Below are 15,694 nucleotides of genomic sequence, written 5' to 3'. Positions count from 1 at the left end.
GCCCGGCGCCCACGCCCCGCCCCCTGGGTTTGGACCCGCCCCGGGTCCTGACTCCGCCCCTGCCCCGCCTTCGCGGCTTGGGCACGCCTCTGCTCTGCCTCTTGAGCCCCGGCCCCGCCTTCTGGGTCTTGTCCAGGCCGCGTTTTGAGGAGGCAGCGCACAGCCTCACCTGCCTTTCTGGCCTTTCTGTAAGGGTTTCCTTTGAGCTCTGGCACCACCTCAGACCCAGAGAGGTCTCTGCCCCGGATTCTCCCCTGCCCTGGTTCCGCCCTCTTTCTGGCTCTGCGGGTATGACTGCGCCCTCCCCTTCGTTTTTCTGTCCGGACTGACCCTACACTTCCCTCTGGATCTGGTCCCTACCCTCTCCTACCTGTAATTCGGCAATAGCCACGCCCCCTCCCTTTCTGACTCCACCCCCCTCCAGCCACGCCTCCTGGGTGAGTTCTTGGGGCTTGGCCAGGGTCATCACTAGCGGGTTAAGTGCCGGCCTGGCTGGCATTTGCAGTTTTCCCGGTTTCCTGCGGCCTCTCTAGGGACACTGAACCCTCCTCGCTGGTCAAGCTCCTCTGTGCTTGTCCTGAAATCATCTTGAGATGTTGGAATAGGTTCATCTAGGAGAACTGCTTTTGACCTGCAATCAAAATATTTTGGGGTCACTCAGTCATGCACATCTCCCTGTGTGTTGATAGCCGGGGTTGGAGGGACATCTGAGACCCAGGCTTCTGCCCAACACAATCTGGCCTTTTTGGGTTGCCGGTTTACTAGTCTGGGGCTGACTTAGTAAGCACAGGTTTCTGTACCAGCAAGGATCTAAACCAAAACAAAACGTTTTAAGGTGGTCAAAGGGTGTAAACTTCCAGTTATAAATAAGTCACGGTGATGTAATGACTATGATTAATAATACTATATTATATATGTGAAAGTTGCTAAGAGAATAGATCCTTTAAATTCTTGTTATAAGAAAAAAAATTGTAGCTATATGTCTCGATGGATGTTAACTAGATGTTGTGATCATTTCATAATATATACATAAATCATGTTGTACACCTGAAATTAATATTACGTGTAGGTTATATCTCAAAAAATAACTTTTTGAAAAAGTACCCATATAATTACAATGGGAAGAATTAACGCTTGTTTTGGTCATATCTTATGATTTCATATTTCTTCTAATTGTTAATAGGGGCAGTGGTGATCACCGTTTAATGTTCAAACCCACAACATTTCTCAAGCTTTGCTCTCTACAGAAACACCCCTCCCCATTGTCTCCGTATTAATTACGAATACGAACATAGCAGTGTGTAAATATATCCATGTATATATCATAGTGTACACACGTGGAACTGGCCCACCAAACAATGGATCCTGGCAGAAGAAACCATTACAAGCCTAACAAAACCTCCGGTGAAGGGGAGGGTATGTATTAGAGCCAACGTGGCCCTCCCCAGTGTATCCCTCTTTGCTGAACAATTAAGAAAGTTTGGGAAGCAGCTAAAAAGTATATGCTCCTCTTTGCTGGGTTGAACTGTATATGTACCGATCATTTTTTTTTAAGATTTTATTTATTTACTCATAGAGATGCAGAGAGAGAGGGGGCAGAGACACAGGCAGAGGGAGAAGCAGGCTCCACACAGAGAGCTTGACGTGGGACTTGATCCAGGTTCTCCAGATCACGCCCTGGGCTGCAGGCGGCGCTAAACCGCTGCGCCACCAGGGCTGCCCTGTGCTGATAATTTTTTAAAGCTCAGTAATAATCCTTCATGTCTGTTTAATGCTTGACAGTTTAAAAGGCCTTTCATCTATATGCTCTTACTTAATTCTTAGGGCCACCCTTACAGTAGGGTTTATGGAAATTGAGGTTATATCTAACTTCAAAGTGGAAGAGGTGGGGGTTACTCCTCTGCAGCTGGAGCAATGTGGAGGAGCTGCCCAAGGCCCACTGGCCTAAACACTACACACAGTGATTTCTACACCTCAGCCATGTAAGGGTTTCCTTTGAGCTCTGGCACCACCTCAGGCCATTTGGGGCTGGCAGCCCTTGGGCTCCCTTTCTTAGTAATGCACGTGCCTCTAAATGAACCACCTTCTTCTCTGACTTTCCTCTCTTTGTCAATCCTGAGAAATCTGTTCTCGGGGCAGGGGAAACAAGCTTTCACTGTTCACATAATCTTCTAAATCCTTTGTCTTCTGCCAAAACACAGCTTTCAAAAAACACAAGGAAAATCAGTTTCTTTGTTTTCTGGATTTTCTCTTTAAGTCATCTTTCCTTTGAGGCTCTGAATATTTACACTCTGGGCCCACAGGCAGTGTGGGTCACTATGCCAAGAAAACCTTCTCCTTTCCTGTGTCTTGACTAGTGGAAAAAGAGGCAGTCCCTTGACCCAACAGATAAACTCAGTCCCCATGAGCACTTTAGAGGCTGCCCAGGTAACCAGCCCCCCATGCATGAGGTTCTGAGAGAAGTAGGAGGTCCTAGATTACTTGGAAACATGAGTAGGAGCAACGTGAATACAGAGAAGAGAGCTATCGCTGTGGGCGGCCAATCCCAACGGACCATCAAGGTGAATTCATGTTTTCCACTTGTGGGTACTGATGCTACTCCCTGTTGTAGGCCCAAGGCTGGGTGTCTAAGATATCTTCCACTCTCAGGGTGCCTGGCTGGCTCAGTGGGAGGAGTGTATGTGACCCTTAACCTCAGGGATGGTTGTAAGTTCAAGCCCCATGTTGAGGGTACAGATTGCTAAAAAATAAATTTAAAATGTATCCTCTAGTCTCTCTCATCTTAAAAATATTGTCCCTTGGGACGCCTGGGTGGCTCAGCGGTTGAGCATCTGCCTTTGGCTCAGGGCGTGAATCTGGAGTCCCAGGATTGAGTCCCACATCGGGTCCCTGCAGGGAGCCTGCTTCTCCCCCTGCCTGTGTCTCTCATTCTTTCTCTGTGTCTCTCGTGAATTAAAAAAATAAAGAAAAAAAATATATATTCTCCATTGATTCCCCATTTCCTTGTCTCAGTACTGGTCCTATGGCTCTCCTCCTTCTCAGGATCAAATATTGTGGTGAGTTGTCCACACTTATGTTTCTATTTCTTCTCTTCAACTCATCCAAAATGGCTTTCATGGGGGTCATCCATGACCTTGTCCGTAAATCGTTAAGTCCGGTGGATATTTTTTTAGTCTTTATCTTGCCAAGCCTCTTAGCCTTGTTCAACCTAGCTGGCTACTCCCCCTTTGCAATACTCTTCTTGGCCTATATGACACCACACGTGTTTTTCACCTGTCCCTGGCCAGTCTTTCTCTGTCCCCTCCCTCCCACTGTCCTCCCTTTAAGATGACGTTCCTCAGGATTCTGTCTTGGCCTCTCTCCTCCCCGGGTGCACGCTTCCTGAGCATGTCTATCCATTCCCGTGGCCTCAGTCTCCACCACCTCCCAAATATGTGTCATTTTTTCAGAGCATTCTCTTGACCCCCAGACTTCTGTGTCCAACCTCCTAGTCCAACCTCCTACTCAAGCTCATGTACCACATCTCAAGCTCGATGTGAATCAAATTGAAATCATGTTTTCCAGGGTGCCTGGGTGGCTCAGTTGGTTGGGCGTGTGCCTTCCGCTTGGGTCATGATCTTCCGTGGGTCCCAGGATTGAGTCTCACTTTGGGCTTCCTGCTCAGCGGGAGGCTGCTTCTCTCTCTCTCTCTCTCTATCTCCCTCCTTTTGCCCCTCTCCACTACTCATTCTCTCTTTCTCTCTCTCTCTGTCAAATAAATAAATAAAATATTAAAAAGAATAGAAACCATCTTTCCCACAAATTCCTCTGCATCCTGTGTTCCCTCTCAGGAAGGGAAGAGACACCACCAGTGCCACCATCCAGTGGCTCAAGTCCCAAACCTGGCCATCACTTTTGACATGTTCTTCTTCACATCTTCATCAGTGAGTTCTCATCAGATCCCTTCCACAGTGTCTGTCTGACCCACCCTTTCTGTCCCACACACTGTCACAACCAAACCATGGTACAAGGCACTCCTTCCCCTAGACAGCTGCAGTAGACTTTGAATGGAACCTCCTGTTCTTGCTGCCAGAGGGAACTTTCTAAACCCAAAATTGGAACATGCCTCCCTCTAGCTTAAAACCTTTTGTGGTTTCCTATTGCCCTCGGGATGAAGTTCAAAGCCTCATGTGGCTTTCATGACCTTCCTTGCCTAACATGACAGCGTCATCTCTTGTGGTTAATCCAAGCTGCTCTCTGCTCAGCTGCCCTGAATTGCCTTTAAAGCAACTCAAGACTCACCAGGCTCTCATTTGCTGCTAGGATTTTCCATATGCTGTTTCCTCTTCCTGGGACTCTTCTCTCCCATACTTAACCTGTCCATTTCAAGTCCCAGCTAAATGTCACCTCCTCGGTTGACCTGGGCCAGGTTTGCATGCTGCACTGCATAAGACTCCTCACTGGTTTGTAACTTGAAATGATCACAGCTGTAAAACTGAGTGAGAAGACTTGCCTGCCTTCTGTGCTCTGTAGCCTCAGGACGAACTTGGTTTCTGGCACACAGCAGAACTTTCATAGTTATTAGCTAAATAAATAGATGAGAGGCCCCTGAGCCAAGCCTGAAGACCAGAGAGGAGGTGGATCAATGAAGCTGGGACCTCAAGGTTAACAGCCCCATGTGGGGCAAGCCCCCTGAGGCCCGAGCCTTTCCACAGGATCACCTGCCACGCTTCTACCAACAGAGGTCTGTGGAGTCAGCTGGGGCTCTCCGTAGGACATAGAGCGGGCTGGAAAGGAGCCCTCCCTAACTCAGGTCACAATTAAATCACCCCAACCAACCTTTGTCCTTGTAGGGTAAGGAGGTTTGCTCCCTGTGGCCTCCAGTCTTGGAGCATTAAATTAAAGATGTAGGCAGTCTGCTGGAAACTATTAAAGTTATCTCAAATGCTTTTCTCCTGGAAATTAAGGAGGCACCCCTGGTTTTGTTTTTTAGGTAGCCGGATCGGTGGGTTTGTGTACTGGGCTAGGACAGGAAAGGGCCTGGGTTGCAGTTTCTTCCTTCTCCCGTTCGCTCTCTATTCCTTTTTTTTTTTTTTTTTTTTTTTTTTTAAGAGCGTAAGAGAAGAGCAAAAAGGAAGAGGGACTGAGAAAGGATAACAAACAAATTGAAGGGTGAGAAGAGTGACAAATTGAAGGGTTCAGGAAAAGTGAGACCGTCCTGGGTGTGGCAGCGGTGGGATTCGAACCCACGCCATCGAAATGACTGGAGCCTAAATCCAGCGCCTTAGACCACTCGGCCACGCTACCGCCCGCTACGACGCCTTCCGCTGAGACTATATTAGTCTAATGACGTGGCATCTCACGCTCCATGGCCCGCCCTCCTGGGTTTTGCGCATGCGCAATATCAGCCGAGTGTTTGCTGCGCCTGTTAAAGGCGTCTTGACCGCCGCCTCCCTTCTGGGCCTCGGAATCACAATACTTTTGTGATCGGCAGCAAAAACTACGGTCGGAACCCAGCATTACAAAGGAAAGGAGAGTTCCTAAATATTAAGCATTAATATTCAGTCCTCCCATGCGTGTACGTGGGCTTTGCCGTGTGCGTCGTATGCTGGCTACGGCCACGAGGGGGCGGTGCCGCGCCGCCGCTTCCTCCCGGCCGGGCTGGGGCCCGGCTGCTCTGTCCCCACCTGCGGACCCCCCAGCCCCACTCCAGGTCAGCTCTGCAAGCCTGGGTGGCCCCACGGCGCGGTCCCTGCTCCCGCGAGGTGAGAATCACCGGTCCAGGTGGATGCCGTTACAATGACAACGTTGTTACACGGTACCCCTTGTCCGCATCTTAGAAGCTGAGGTGCAGAGAGGCCAAGTGACTTGTCTCCACCTGCCGAGCCAGCCTCCCAAGACGCTTCCGTGCAGGCGATCTGTGTTTTCCGTTTTTAATGCAACACAGTTGCATTAAGTACAATCTCTAAATACAGAGCAACTACACCGTACATAAGTACGCGATACATTTCTATTTCCCATCACCCAGAATTAATTGTTAACGTTTTGAATATTTGCTTCAAATATAAATTATTATTAATTATTAATTAATTATATAATTAATTATTAAGATTCAAGTGTCTTTTGATATCCTTCAAGTTCAGTTCCCCTTCCTCCTACCTGAGGAGTCTCAGATCGTTTTAGTCCTTTTTAAAAAAAAATAATTTTGCATATTCTTGGGCTTCTCCATTTCCTTGCATGTTTAAGGAAAATAACAGAGATACAGCATAGTAAAGATAGGCAGGGGAGTATGTATGGTAAGCGGAGTATTGCCCACCACCAAAGATGTCCATATTCAAATCCCCAGAACCTGTATGTTACTTTATGTGACAAAAGGGACTTTGTTAAAAAGAAATAAATAAAAGTAAAAATTAATTAAAAAAAAAAGGGACTTTGTTGATGTAATTAAGGATCTCAAGATGGGGAGATTATTCTGGATTATCCAGGTGGGCCCAGTATAATCACAAGGGTCCTTGGAAGAGCGACGCAGGAATTAGAGCAGGAGATGCGAAGACAGAAACAGAGGTCCTAGTGATAACCACCACAAACCAACAAATGCATTAGAGGCTATAAAAGGTAAGGACACAGATTCTCCCCTAGAAGGTACAAGACGGAACACAAGTGCCTGTGACACCTTGATTTTCAGACTTCTCACTTCTGGAACTAGAAGATGACTGTGTTGTCTTAATCCACTAAATTTGTGGTAAGTTGTTACAGTAGTCATAGGAAACCAGTACAGTGGCTAAACCAACCCATGGGCTTGGGAATCACACAGGCTGAGCTTGGACTAGCTGTGTGACCTTAGGAAAACTACTTCTTTCTGGACGTGTTATTCATCCCTGTAATGGGGTGATCATAATACCCACTTCACAGGATTGCTGTGAGAATCAAACTCATTCATTCAGCACATATTTCCCGAGCACCTGCAGCGTGTCAGGCACTGTTGTGGGTACTTGGCTACTCGAGAATGAAGCAGAGGGAAGATTGAATGTGGTAATGTGTGTCATGCACTTAAACATCCCTGGCACATAGTGCGGATGTGGTGGTGGTGACCCCAGGGATCTAAGCTCTTGGCTCCCTCCCAGTACTTCCGTGTGCTCATCATCAGAGTTCTTACCTGGGTGGTGACCAGTTGGTGATACTATTCCACATACATCTCCCTACCTCTGCCTTAAGCAGGTGTTTGAGTCTCTCCCGGACCCTGCTAGAATGTCAGCTCCAGGAGGTCAGGCAGTCGTGTCTTGTTCACCCAAAGCCATATCCCTAGTACCTAGAACAGTATAGGCTGTGAGACTTCTCCTCCTACTGGTGGTTTTGCATTGCTTGGTTAAGGCCACTCCATCTTGCTACCTGGACCTAGACAAAGTCAGAGGCAAATGCCTCTGGCTGGAGCTGCCAGACAGGAGAGCTCATAGAACTTTTGTCTGGATGTGGCCAAACTGTGATCTGTTCTTCTGGAAGATCACTTGCAGCCACAAGCAGGAGGCAGAGAGTTATTTAGGAATTCCCTCCCCCATGCCCCTCATGACTCAGCATTCTCCTATAGTTAGACCATATGCTGGGAGTAACCTTCCCCCACCCCAACTCTCTCTCTGATCATTTAATTCAAGTGAACATTAATCCTGTACCTACTAGGCCTGATCAGGCAAAGAACAAGTCTTCTGAGAGGAGAGCTGCTTCCAAAGCTGCCCAGAACCCTCAAGCCAAAGCTGCTTCTCCAACAGAACAAAAATCCAGTGGAGGCAAGGCCATGAGCTCATCTGCTCCACTGAGCATTCCTCTCCTGGCCTGACTTCCCACAGCCGTGCTGACTTGGCTTCTCCAGTGATTTATGTCTTCAAGGGTGCTGTTTGAGAGAAGGCAGCTTCTGTGCAAAGCCAGCCCTAGCCAAGCGACCACGGAAACCACAGCAACAGGACTGTTGCATTTTGGGGTTTTGTTTCATTCTGTAAAAGTTTTGGTTTTGAAGTGACATTTAAAAATAACTTTTGCAAATAAAGTAGTACGTGTTCCTTGTCGAAACTCAAGCAAAGAAGGAGAAGCACAAATAAGAAAACAAAAATCACCTTTAATTTCTCTACCCAGTTAAACTCTGTCAACACTTCAGTGAATAAAGGAAGGTGCTTTCTGTCTGTGAAAATTTGAAATGTAGAGGCCCCAGCTGGCTCAGTCAGTAGAGCATGTGATTCTTGATCTTGAGGTTGTGGGTTTGAGGCCCATGTTGGGTGCAGATATTACTTAAAAATGAAATTTTAGGGGCACCTCAATGGCTAGGTCGATTAAGTGTCTGCCTTCAGCTCAGGTCATGACATGATCTCAGCCCTGGGATTGAACCCCATGGCAGGCAGGCAGTGCCCCCCCCCCCGCTCAGCGGGGAGTCTGCTTCTGTCCCTCCCCCACTTGTGCATGCTCACTGTCTCTCAGATAAATAAAATATTTTTTTAAAAAATGAAATTTTTAAAAATAAATAAATTTGAAATGTAATGGAAGACATCCCCATTGCAAATTTTTTTCAAATGTCATATCACAGGTATAAAGTTGAAGGGAAATTCTTTTCCTCACCACCACTGTCCTTTACAGCTGAACCCCCCAGCTCAGAAGTACTCCCTGTAAAGAGCAATCTTGAGCTGTCCTTCTGGATCTTTTCCTATGCAGATGTATGGCCAAATGCCCCACTCTAATCCTGGGGTTTGCTTTGCAGATGGCAAAGGGAGGTATGCCCTCCCCGAAAGACAGAAGTGTGGTCATTTCATAACTTCTGTGAATCTTTCTATAGCTATACACAGACATTCCAATGGTCCTGTGACAACGTGCTTCACTTTTTTTTTTTTTTTTAAGATTTTATTTATTCATGAGAGACACACGGAGAGAGACAGAGACAGAAGCAGGCTCCATGCAAGGAGCCCAACGTGGGACTCAATCCCAGGTCTCCAGGATCACACCCTGGGCCATAGGCAGGCGCTAAACCACTGAGCCACCCAGGCGTCTGGCACTCCACATTTTATGCCTCGTAGGCCTGGGACCTTCGGAGCCAAGGAGTTCTTTCAAGCTGCTGCTTTTAAGCATCTCACTGTGGTTCCCAAGAGTTGGGGAGGGGTTGTTAGGTGATGAATAGTTGGGAGACAGGATTTTTAGGGCAAAGAAACTATATGATACTACAATGGTGGATATATGTCATTATACACTTACCTAGACTCATAGAATGTACCACACCAAGAGTGAACCCTAATGTGAACAATGGACTTTGAGTGATAATGATGTGTCGGTGTAGGTTCATCAGTTTTCACAAATGTACCACTCCAATGGGGAACAATGATAATAGGGAGGCCGTGCCTGTGTGGGGGACAGGGGAGGTATAGGAAGTCTCTATGCTTTCTCCTTAATTTTGCTGTGAACCTAAAATTGCTCTATGACCCCTGTGGGCACAGCCTCCTATGGAAAAGGGATCTGAACAGTTAACACCTGAAAACCATTTCCCTTCTGTGGTGTGTGTGGCTAGTGTGGTTTTTTTTCTTTCTTTCTTTTTTCAAGATTTTATTTATTTATTCATGAGAGACACAGAGAGAGAGAGAGAGAGAGAGAGACAGAGAGAGAGGCAGAGACACAGGCAGAGGGAGAAGCAGTCTCTATGCAGGGAGCCCAATGTGGGACTCAATCCCAGGTCTCCAGGATCACACCCTGGGCTGAAGGCAACGCTAGACCACTAAACCACCCGGGCTGCCCCGCTAGTGTGGTTTTCCATGCTAGCCTAAGCCTGTGCAAAGACTATACCCGTCTCCTTGAAGTTGGGAATTGCCACATATCTGTGACAGGGCCAGTGCACATAAGAGTTGGGCTACTATTTCTGGTGGTGGCCTTTCCTCGGCTGCCACACTGTGAAGCACTGGGTGAGATGAAGACTCCATGAATATTTTGGAGGGGGGCTGCTTAGCAGCTTTAATGTGATATAATCCACAGATCATGCAATATGCCCATTTAAAATATATAAATAAGTCAGTGTTTTTTTTTTTTGTTTTTGTTTTTTTTTTTTTAGTATATTCAAAATTGTGCGACCATCACCATGATTAATTTTAGGACCTTTTCATCACCCCAAAAAAGAAACTCCATACCCATTAGTAGCCACCCCTCATTCTACTGAAACTCCCTTCCCAGCTCCAGGCAACCACTAATCTACCTTCTATCACCATGGATTTCCTCATTCTGGACATTTCATATAAATGAATTTTTTAAAGGTTTTATTTATTTATTTATTCATTCATTCATTTTTAAAGATTTTATTTATTTATAAGAGACACGAAAGAGAGAGAGAGAGAGAGAAGCAGAGACACAGGCAGAGAGAGGCAGGCTCCATACAGGGAGCCCGACGCGGGACTCAATCCCAGAACTCCAGGATCACACCCAGGGCCGAAGGCAGATGCACAACTGCTGAGCTACCCAGGCGTCCCTTATTTATTTATTCGAGAGAGGGAGAGGGAGAGAGGGAGAGTAGGTGGAGGAGCAGAGGGAGAGGGACAAGCAGACTCCATGCTGAGTGCAGAGCCCGATGTAGGGCGCGATCCCACAACACTGAGATCATGACCTGAGCCAAAATGAAAAGTCAGACACCCAACTGACTGAGCCACCCAGGTACCCCTCTTTTGCCCATTTTTAAGTTGGGTTGTTTATCTTTTTATGGCTGAGAGGTAAGAGCTCTCTGTTCTGGCTATGATTCCCTTATCGGATACGTGACTGGTGAATATTTTCTCCCATTCTCTTAATTGTCTTCTCACTTAAATATATACATATATATATACACATACATATGCATATATGTTTGACATAAAATCAAGGGGTGCCTCGGTGGCTCAATTGGATAAGCCTCCAACTCTTGATTTCAGCCCAGGTCTTGGGATTGAGCCCTGCATTGGGCTCCTGCTGGGCGTGGAAACTGTCTTGGGATTCTCTCTCTTCCTTTCCCTCTGCCCCTCCCACCCCTGCTTGCACATTCACACTTTCTCGCTCTCTCTCGCTCTCAAAAAAAAAAAAATATATATATATATATATATAGAGAGAGAGAGAGAGAGAGGACACAAAATCACAATATTACATTGGTTGCTGGTGTGATTTTTCACTGTCTTGGTATCTTTTGTGTCTTGTGGGTTACTGAGTCCCATGGATTACTCTGGTGGGAAAGCGGGGGAAAACCCAACTCCCTGTCAGTGGGAAGAGGGATTTTCTAATAGAAGCAGGGCTTTTGTCCCTTAGAACTTGAAGAGATGTTTGTCCATGTGAGAGGAAGAAGGGCAAGTTTTAGGACAGGGGAGCAAGGCTTAGAACTGGAATGTGCCAATGCACGTCCCAGTTAAGTGTTTATTTTTCCTCTTGGACACTGTAACATTGCTGGTATGGGTGAATGTTTTCCCTCCTACATTCTTTTTGTTTTTTTTTTTTTTTCCCACAAGAGAACAAATCTACACCTTTATTTATTTCAGTAAGTTTAAATCCTTGAAGGGTACAGCATCACACGGATTCGGTGGCCAATGGCTTTACCAGGAAGGTTGCTTCTGAATTTGGTATGAACCATGCCACTGCTTCCATGAGCATGAGTTACTTTTCCCCAGATTACTCTGGTTTTGTCTGGTTTGCCACCAGGAGTTACTATGTTGTTCTTTGCTCTGTACACATAAGCACATTGCTTGCCTAGATAGAATTCAGTTTCATCTGGAGCATAAACACCTTTGATCTTAAGTGGAGCTGTGTGCTCCCTCTGGTTCTGGAGACCCCATTTATAGCCTGCAAAAATGGCCTTGGACCAAAGCCTTCCAGACATATTCGTCGTTTTAGGAGTCCTGTTTCCACCAGGCTGCACTTATTTGCACCCAAAGTTCAGGAACAGGAGCACTTCTCACCTCCACAGGCCCCAAGTTGGTGGAAAAAGCGCCCTCCTACATTCTTTTTTGTTATCCAAACTCTTCCATAAAGTCTGAACAGCTTTGTGTGATGGCGATAGGAGGAGATTAAGGACTAAGCAAAAACCAAGAATGATCTGATCTACATCTCCTTGCTGAGGCCACCCAAGGCACTTGTCTGCCTATGGCTTCTAAAAGTGATGTCTACTTTTCCTTCAGGGCTCCACTCAAATGTAATTTCTTCAGAAGAGCCTTCCTGAACAAGTTCCCCTGTGTCATCTCTTATTGCCTGCTACACTTCTCACTCGTGGCACACCTGGCAGTTTAAATGGTATGGAATAAAGACTATGTGAGAAATTTCCGTTCTCCCATTTCTCTCTGAAGCAGGCCTTTTTCCCAACCCCTAGCCCAATACTTGACACACAGTAAGAACTGAATAAATAGGGATCCCTGGGTGGCGCAGAGGTTTGGCGCCTGCCTTTGGCCCAGGGTGCGATCCTGGAGACCCGGGATCAAATCCCACATCGGGCTCCCAGTGCATGGAGCCTGCTTCTCCCTCTGCCTGTGTCTCTGCCTCTCTCTCTCTCTCTGTGACTATCATAAAAAAAAAAAAAAAAACTGAATAAATATTTGCCTTAAGAATGAATGTCCAGAAACCCTAAGCTTAAATCCTACCAGCTCTCTGGGAAAGAGATATTCTCTTTTTAAAATTTGGCAGAAAAGATCTAGATTAATATCTCATTGGGCTAAAGGGATGGAATATGTCCATTGGCCAGGTCTTGTCATGTGTCTACTCTTGGCCCCAGGTCAGTGGTGAGGGCTGTTCTCAGCAGCTGAGAATAGGGTGGTCTGGTTTCCTGAAGACAAAGCCAGATCTTCATGCAAAGAAGGGGAACTTCTGTTGGGCAGACACAAATTACAGAGGCTCAGAGGAGTTAAATACCATGTCCAAGGCCACAGAGCTATAAATGGTTAAGTAGTACAGTCCTTGTTGGTCTTTCTTTCTTTCTTTCTTTTTCTTTCTTTCTGTCTGTCTGACTTTGGACTTGGACAGAGTAGTTCAAACTTTGTTCCTGCCCTACTTTCCCACGGTCAGAATTTCAGGTGCAATTTTGTCTTGCCAAGAGCCAGTGGAGTTTTCCCAAGATGACTAAAGGAGCCAACACTTCAACCCAAAATATCTACTAGCTCTTGTATTTTCCAAAACTTGTAGCACAGAGGCCAAGGATAAAACACTGAATGATGGGTTTCTTCTTTTTTGTTTCTAAGATTTTGTTTACTTATTCATGAGAGAGAGAGAGAGAGAGAGAGAGAGAGAGAGGCAGAGACACAGGCAGTGGGAGAAGCAGGCGTCCTGCGGGGGAGCCCAATGCAGGACTTGATCCCAGGACCACGGGATCACAACCTGAGCTAAAGACAGATGCTCAACTGCTGAGCCATCCAGGCATCCTTCAATGATGGGTTTCAAGACCATTTATATTTTTCATTCTCCTCACCACCTGATGAGATGCCATCTGTACCTCACCCCCCTCCCCAAGCTGCATAAACGTGAACCTACTCCCTGCAGAGACCATAGCATCTGGTAAGCTGAAGGCCTTTGCTCTTCCAGGGGAATCTGAATTTTCAGGGACCTCAAAAACAGAGGAGTGAAAGCTTAGGGACAGAACACTTGAGGGGCCAGTCCATACCCAGACCTGGGTCAAATCCTGGCTCTGCCATATACTGTGTAACCTTGGAAAGTCCTTTAACCAGTCTCAGTCTCCCTGTGTATGAAGTGGGGATGGTAAGAGGGTTGGGATAGGAGTGAAAAGAGCTAATGCCTGTAAAGCAGTTACCACAGTGCCTTGTAGACTGAGTGCTCTATAAATATCAGCTCCTATTGCATCGCTTCAGAGGCATGTCAAAGCAGGCATTACAAATGACAGGTGGCTCTTGACCACAGAAAACATGTCCACAAGCTAGTGTTGTGCTGAGGGAGGTGGGAGGGGCGTTGAGCAACAGATAGGAGTCCATTCTTCCTAGGAAAAGTGTAAATATGCCTACATGCAAACCCAGATGTCATCATCTGTCTCTGTGTCTGTGTTTGCTGGGCCTTGCTTGAGCAAAGACTCAGAATGCCCTCCAGCTCCTGAAATGTAGATACCCCTTGCCAAGAGGAGCCACCTTAGAAACGCTTTGGGCCGGGGCAGGGGCACCTGGCTTGCTCAGTTGGAGGAGCCTGTGACTCTTGATCTTGGGGTCTTGGGTAAAAGCCCCATGTTGGGTGTAGAGATTACTTAAGTAAATAACGTTTAAAAATTTTTTCTTTTGGCAAATCTATCACTAAGAGTCTCAGTTTTATGATCTGTGAAATAGAGCTAATGCAACCTACCTTTCAGGGTTGGTGTGAAGATAGAATGAGATAAATGAGATAAATGAGATAAATCACTCAATAAGTATCACTTATTTTTATATTTGAAATACGAGTTGTAAAATCTCTAAAATTTTACTAGAAAAGTATCTGGAAGGATAGAATATCAACATTAATATATGTCAACTATGTATAATTAATATAATAAATAGAATTGATGCATATTAATATGTATTAATATTAATGTATCAATACTAATACATATTCTGTATTGTATTGATATATGATGTATTAATATTAATGCATACTAATATGTAATAATACTATTAGTAATAATACTAATATTAATACATACTAATTATATATAATATATTAATATAGCCTTTACTTTTTTTTAAAAGATTTTTTAAAATTTTTATTTATGATAGTCACAGAGAGAGAGAGAGAGAGAGAGAGGCAGAGAGAGAAGCAGGCTCCATGCACCGGGAGCCCGACGTGGGATTCGATCCCAGGTCTCCAGGATCACGCCCTGGGCCAAAGGCAGGCACCAAACCGCCGCACCACCCAGGGATCCCTGGGCTCCCCTTTCCTTCTTTATACCTTTCCATATTTATCCATTCATTGCCCAGCTGTTTATTAAGCATCGAGCATGTGCCAAGCCCCGTGCTGAGAGTTAGGACTACGGCAATGTACTAGAACGGTAAGGAATGTCTAGAGGGCAATAATTACCCAAATGATTGCAATTGTTGTAAGTGCCTAAGTTTTTACAAAGCAGAAACCAGGACAAAAAAAAAGGCAGTTTCTGATAAAAATATTATAAGTTTACGCACGGAGACTTAATGAGCTGGATTTCTAGTGATTTTGGAAAGGACTTCTGGGCTTGCCCACGGGGAGGGCGCCCTCTTGGCAGGTGGGTGCTAGGCCCGCCCCTCGCATTAGGTGCGAGCGAGGCGCGGCTTCTGCGCTGGAGCCCGGAGCCCCGCCTGGCGGCTGCAGGACCGCCCACGGCCACCAGGGGGCGGCCACGGGAGCGCCGCGCGGTGCGCCCGCGGGCCCGGAGCCCCGCCCCTGCCCGCGGCTGGAGCCCCTGCCGCTGCCCCAGCCGAGCCCCGCTCTCGCCGGGATCCGAGGCCGGACGCCGCACGCCGCACGCCGAGCTGCCCCGGCTCCGCCGACTGTCGCCTGCGCCCCGCCCCTGGCACGCGTCCCCCGCGCCCCGGGATCTCTCGGACCGCCGCGCGCGGCCCCCTCTGCGTCTCCGGAGCGCCTGCCGGTGCGCCCCGCTCGCTGCTCCCCGGCACTCTCGGGGGGCCAGCCCGCCCTGCACCCTGGAGCACCGGGCCGCCAGCCTCTGCCAACTCCTCTGGATCCTCGCGGCCGTGCGCAGCGGCGGCAGCGCCTGTCCGCCCGAGGGAGGTGGGTGCGGGCGCGGGCGGGG

At 47.0% G+C, this 15,694-nt stretch overlaps 2 protein-coding genes and 1 non-coding gene across 5 annotated transcripts in view; 1 reads left to right on the top strand and 2 right to left on the bottom strand.

The window, feature by feature from the left end:
* Positions 1 to 5,204: 5,204 nt before the first annotated feature.
* Positions 5,205 to 5,286, bottom strand: TRNAL-UAG (transfer RNA leucine (anticodon UAG)). Its single transcript has one exon. It is a non-coding gene; the product is annotated as a tRNA-Leu (tRNA).
* A 6,208-nt stretch (positions 5,287 to 11,494) lies between these two features.
* On the bottom strand, positions 11,495 to 11,827 carry LOC112679069 (60S ribosomal protein L35a-like). Its single transcript, XM_035718051.1, has one exon. It carries the CDS (start codon positions 11,825 to 11,827, stop codon positions 11,495 to 11,497), a length of 333 nt encoding a protein of 110 aa, XP_035573944.1.
* Positions 11,828 to 15,348: 3,521 nt separating this feature from the next.
* Positions 15,349 to 15,694, top strand: part of EEF2K (eukaryotic elongation factor 2 kinase) — a 65,977-nt gene continuing 65,631 nt past the window's right edge. For 2 of the 3 annotated variants that reach the window (XM_025416219.3, XM_049111299.1), the window contains exon 1: positions 15,353 to 15,672. The gene's annotated coding sequence lies outside the window, so the exon portion shown is untranslated. Of the gene's footprint in view, positions 15,673 to 15,694 lie in introns of all 3 variants that reach the window. The other variant, XM_049111302.1, reaches the window with a different exon arrangement.

This window comes from Canis lupus, chromosome 6, assembly GCF_003254725.2.
Source record: "Canis lupus dingo isolate Sandy chromosome 6, ASM325472v2, whole genome shotgun sequence".
Classification (NCBI taxonomy): Eukaryota; Metazoa; Chordata; class Mammalia; order Carnivora; family Canidae; genus Canis; species Canis lupus.
The sequence above is the reverse complement of the archived record's forward strand: the minus strand, read 5'-3'. Positions and strand labels throughout refer to the sequence as shown.

What these genes read in the sequence shown, in the direction of transcription:
- LOC112679069 (XM_035718051.1), bottom strand. Translation starts at nt 11,827, where the DNA reads ATGTCTGGAAGGCTTTGGTCCAAGGCCATTTTTGCAGGCTATAAATGG.